This window comes from Otolemur garnettii, unplaced genomic scaffold (assembly GCF_000181295.1).
Source record: "Otolemur garnettii isolate 467f Iridium unplaced genomic scaffold, OtoGar3 scaffold00007, whole genome shotgun sequence".
NCBI lineage: Eukaryota > Metazoa > Chordata > Mammalia > Primates > Galagidae > Otolemur > Otolemur garnettii.
This window is the reverse complement of record NW_003852402.1, coordinates 17,187,855-17,192,597: the sequence shown is the minus strand read 5'-3', so window position 1 is coordinate 17,192,597 and position 4,743 is coordinate 17,187,855. Positions and strand designations below refer to the sequence as shown.

Here is a 4,743-nt window from a genome sequence, read left to right as displayed (position 1 = left end):
GGCAGGTTCAAACCCAGCCCCAGCCAAAAACTGCAAAAAAAAAAAAAAAAAGAAGGTGAGAGGGCTAACTCAAGCCTGAGTTTTATCTTAGAAGGGGCTGGAAGGAGCTGGCAGTCGTGGCCAGCTTTGTCAGAGGAGTTATGGCTTCTGTTAGCCGTTAGAAGCCAGCAACCTTTTCACCTGAATGTACTTTAGTCCTGCATTATCCAAAGAAGTGGGAAAGGCTTTATTTATTTATTCAGCAAGTATTCATAGCCACCTACTAAAGTGCAGCGCTGAGTAAGAACATGAGTAAGAGCGGGGAAGCATGAGAGCGTAGTGGCTTACCTTGGCAGCTGCAGGTGGCTTGGCGTGCCTGGAGTTAAATACACTCTCAGTTTTCTTCAAAACAAACAAAATAAACTAGGTAACAATAGTGGGATAAGGAGGAAGTAGTCTAAGGGGAAGTTCTGAGTTGCTGAGAATTTGTCACTTCTTTTCAAGATTAGTCAGGATGAACTAGATGTTTCTTCTAAAAAGCCTAATAACTTCCTTTAGGGAATTGCCATACTGACTAATGCATTACCTTAGGGCAGTGAGTCCAAATCTTTAGTGCCAACTAGAATCACCTATGGAGTTTTTGAAAACTCAGATGGCCGGGTCACACCTCCTATCAATGACATCAGAACGTCTGGGGGTGGGGACGAGGAATCGGTCAGTAGTCTAAAGATCCTCACGTGATTACAGTGGGCAGCCCAGTTCTAGAACTACTGCCTTAGGGCACGGTCCACTTTCTTCAGTTAAAACACTTTTTTTCTTGGTTCCAAACTTCCTTAAATTGTTTTTGTCCAGTGGTTGGGCTGGGGAGGGTATGAGCCGGCGGAGGATGTGGTGTTATCCAATAAGGAGCTCTCACTTTGCTAAGCGGAATGGCATAGGTTGCCAGGGCTGCACGAGCAGTGGATTTTTGCTTTGTCATTCTGACTTTGGCAGTTTGCCCGCCCCCTCAGAGCAGGGCGTGGCTTCTCGTAGCCATTAAGAACCAGCAACCCTTTCACCTCGGTTTCCTTCAGTTTGGCCTTTGCAGCTGCGCGGAACGCGGCCGGTCCTCTGCAGAAGATCTTGGATGTCTTCATCATTGTCGCATTCCTGTAAGCTCTGCGTCAAGTGAAAATAGACAAAGCTGCGAGCCTTGGAATGGGAGCACGCCTGGGATGGTTTGCTGGTGGGGGACGAGAGCGCTACGCCTGAGAGGTGCATTAGGAATCCAGGCGAAGAGGTGATGCTTTAAGGCAGGTCTGAATGGGAAGGTGGGGGACGGCTAGGCTTTCTAAACCGATTGAGCTTTTTGGCAGCATGGCAGCATACCCCGTTTTACCGGGTCACATAAAGTTTCAGCAGCTGGTAGGCCAGATCGGCCCCCTGTCGGCTGGTGGTTTCCTTCCTCTTGCTCTTTATGGAGACATTTTGCACAATGTCTGAGAAAATAGATTTTTGTGTCATTCCTTACATCGTGAACCTTGAAATGTAGATGACAATGTGGTGGCGAGTGGGTTGAACCTTGACAGCAATAGAAAAAGTAACTGCATGAGAGTGCCTGTCCAGGAATTTTCACAGTGTTTGATCCTGACAAATCCTAAGAGGTTGGCAAAGCTTGTGCAATTTCCATGTTGTACAGGTAGAGAAGGCAAGGTTCAGAAAGATCCAGTGGCTTGCCCGGCTTGACACAAGCTGCTAAGTGGGGCAGCAAAAGCTGGAACCCAGTGCTAACCTCACTACACCAGGCAATACTGGCCGGTTAAGAGCATAGACCACACTGCCTGGGTTTGAGTCCTACCTCTACTGTTGATTAGCTTCTTGACCTTGGGCGAGTTATTTAACATTTATGTGCCTCAGTTTTTCTGTCTGAGAAATGGACCTGGTAATAATAATGAAGGGTAGTTGTGAAGATTATTTGTATATGTAAAGCATTATAGAAATGTTATCTGCTGTTATTACTATTAAACAAGTATACTTTTGAGTGTTGGTGTGATTTTTGTTTCATGAATGGTCCTGATGTCAGAGTGGAGTCTGTCTTTGACTTGTCATTGACTCACCTCCACTGAGTTCACCCCTTTGAAGCAGTACCCTTAGTTCCTGCTCTCATCTTTAGTTGCATATTGCTTCAGGATTCTTTTTCAAAAACTCTGTAAATAAGTAGAGTGTCCTGAATTTGCTCCATGGTTTCAAATTTTGGGAAACCCTGGAAGTTGGGTTTTAGCATTTTGGATAGATGCAGAATTCAAAGCAGGATCAAATTGGGAGGTATTTTGTGAAAGCTCAGATATTTGTATCTAAAAGTTTTTTATTCTGAGCTTTTTCAAAATTATGGATTTGCTGGAACAGTAGGATGTTTCATTTTAGCGGAGTCTTGTAGTGATTTAACTCTGACCGGAACTCTGACGTTAATAGCTAGCCTTGAGGCCATGTTTTCTGCTAGTGTGTAGATTTGTCGGGGCCACAGTCCAAACCTTATTGTGGGTTTTAGTCATTATCAGAAAGGGGCACGTTGCGCTGACTTGGGAGCCCCCGCGGGCACGGTGGGCGGCTGCCGAGCCCGGACGGAAGCCCCGCCCCTGCGCCGTTCCCGCCGGGCCGTCTGGGAGGAAGACCTGACGCCCCGCTCTGCTTCTGTGCCACAGAGGACCGCTCCGGCCTGGAAGCTGCGCTGTCGGGGTGACCGCCGAGACCGACGTGCCGGTTGTGTTCGTGAAACAGAGAAAAATAGGCGGCCATGGTACAATTTTGAAGGTAGGAGGTAGTACTGTGCCTTTTAAACTGGGAGTGAGCTCATCGAGCCCAGCGTGCTCGCAGCCATCCTTTTAAAGCCAGCGTGGATGCGAACGAACCTCCAAATGGAGCACAGAAACCCGCCGCCTAGCTCACATGTTAAGCAGAGTCCATCACCACGATGGGCAAATTTCACAATGGGGGGCGCTTCAAAGGAAATTTGTGACCATTTTCATCTTTTACAATAACTTTTAAAAAATGTCAGTTTCCTTCTATTTTCGCTTCCTTTTTCTCTCCCAGAAAGGTAAATAAAATTTTTTAGTAGCAGTGCATCCACTACATGTTAATTGTTTAGGGAAGTCAGGAGGAAAAGGGATCAGGAAACGCTTATCTTCGTCATCGGGTCGGCCCTGTTTCTTCCTTTAATTCTCTGAGAGCTGCGGGACCCTAAAAACTTCAGGCTCTAAGGAGAGCAGTCAGGTGTCTCTTTTTCTAGCCTGGAGTTAACAACTGAGTGAAGGGTGGGGGAGGAGGAAGAAAAAGAAACCTTCCCTTTGGCAGATGGTAAGCATGGTGGAAATCATTCCTTGGTACTGTGCCTGCAGTGTTGGGAAAATGCTGGGAGGCTAGGTGCATGTTTAATGGGTGGACAACCTGGTTGATGCTCTACATACTGTATAGTTGAAAGCCTTCCATAATCCGATCACTGTGATCCATGTGATTTTTACAAATTATATATTTTTCCTTATCCATTTATATCTGTGTAATTTTTAAGAAGTGAAACTCACATTTGAACATTGCCATCTTAGAAGGAAACCTGAGGCCCAGGTTAAATGTAAAATTATATTTAGATGTGTTCATCCTTTGGAAGGATATTAACAATTTGCATTTTTATTTACTGCCTTTTCTTCTAAAAGTATTTACCTTTTTTTAAAGAATCATTATAGGAAATGGAGTTAGACTTCAAAGACATAGCAAATTAATGGAAAATAATTAAAGGGGATACAAAGACTTTTTTAACTTCAGTTAAAATTTATTGTGTTACTCAGAGCTTAGTTTGCAAATAAAATGAGACAAAGGTCTATTAATATTCCTTCTCATCTGATTATTCTGTTCTATTCACCTGTGTGGTAAGTTTACCTTTTAAAAGTTATAGTCATTTGATCTTTATAATGCTACTAATGCTCCTGGTTTTCACAGCAATGGGAGTAAAAAAGAGTCACTTTTTTATAAGCTTGGGAGCTTACTTTATTGATGTAATTTGACATTTTCAATTCCATATGATCATAGTTAATTTGGGGCATTTAGTGACGTATTAGTGCTGTGAATGAAATGGGAACTAAGATAAATCATTCAGCACATCTCTTAAATCAACTTATCAACTTTGTATCATTTTATTTATTTATTTATTTTTCTTTTGAGACAGAGTCTCACTATGTCACCCTTGGTAGAGTCCTGTGGGGTCACAGCTCATAGTAACCTACAAGTCCTGGGCTTCAGAGATCCTCTTGTCTTAGCCTCCCAAGTAGCTGGGACCATAGGTGTCCGCCACAACACCCAGCTATTTTTTTTTTTTTGTTGTTGTTGTTGCAGGTGGTGTTGTTTAGCCGGCCTGGGCTGGGTTCAAACCTGCCAGCCTGGGTGTATGTGGCTAGCACAGTAACCACTGTGCTATGGGTGTCAAGCCTATAAGTCACTGCCTAAAAAATAAGGCTTTCCAGGAGAGTGTTTGAAACAGGTGCTGTCTACGGAATACCTGCACAGAATTCTCTGGAGTGCTTGTTATATAAACATTCCCTAGGTTTCTGAAGTAGACCTGGAAGGAGCTAGGAATCAATCCTTTTGTCTTTTTTTTTGCCTAGCAAACCCTCTGGTAATTCTTAGGATGAATATCAAATTTGAGACTATTTTAATGTATATGGTAAAGTTGGTCAAGATCAATTGGTAAAATAATTAGAATTAGGGCAGCGCCCATACCTCAGTGGGTAGGGCGCC

At 43.7% G+C, this 4,743-nt stretch overlaps 1 protein-coding gene across 4 annotated transcripts in view; it reads left to right on the top strand.

Annotated features, from left to right (window-relative positions):
• The first annotated feature begins 911 nt into the window (after window positions 1–911).
• Window positions 912–4,743, top strand: part of TXNRD1 (thioredoxin reductase 1) — a 62,694-nt gene continuing 58,862 nt past the window's right edge. The window contains exons 1-2 of one of the 4 annotated variants that reach the window (XM_023509269.1): window positions 912–1,130; window positions 2,661–2,769. Coding sequence is in view for 1 of the 4 variants with exons in the window: in XM_012801221.2 (XP_012656675.1) it covers window positions 1,194–1,258; window positions 2,661–2,769 (174 nt within the window). In the remaining 3 variants the exon portion in view is untranslated. Of the gene's footprint in view, window positions 1,259–2,660; window positions 2,770–4,743 lie in introns of all 4 variants that reach the window. The other 3 variants (XM_012801221.2, XM_023509271.1, XM_023509272.1) reach the window with 3 other exon arrangements.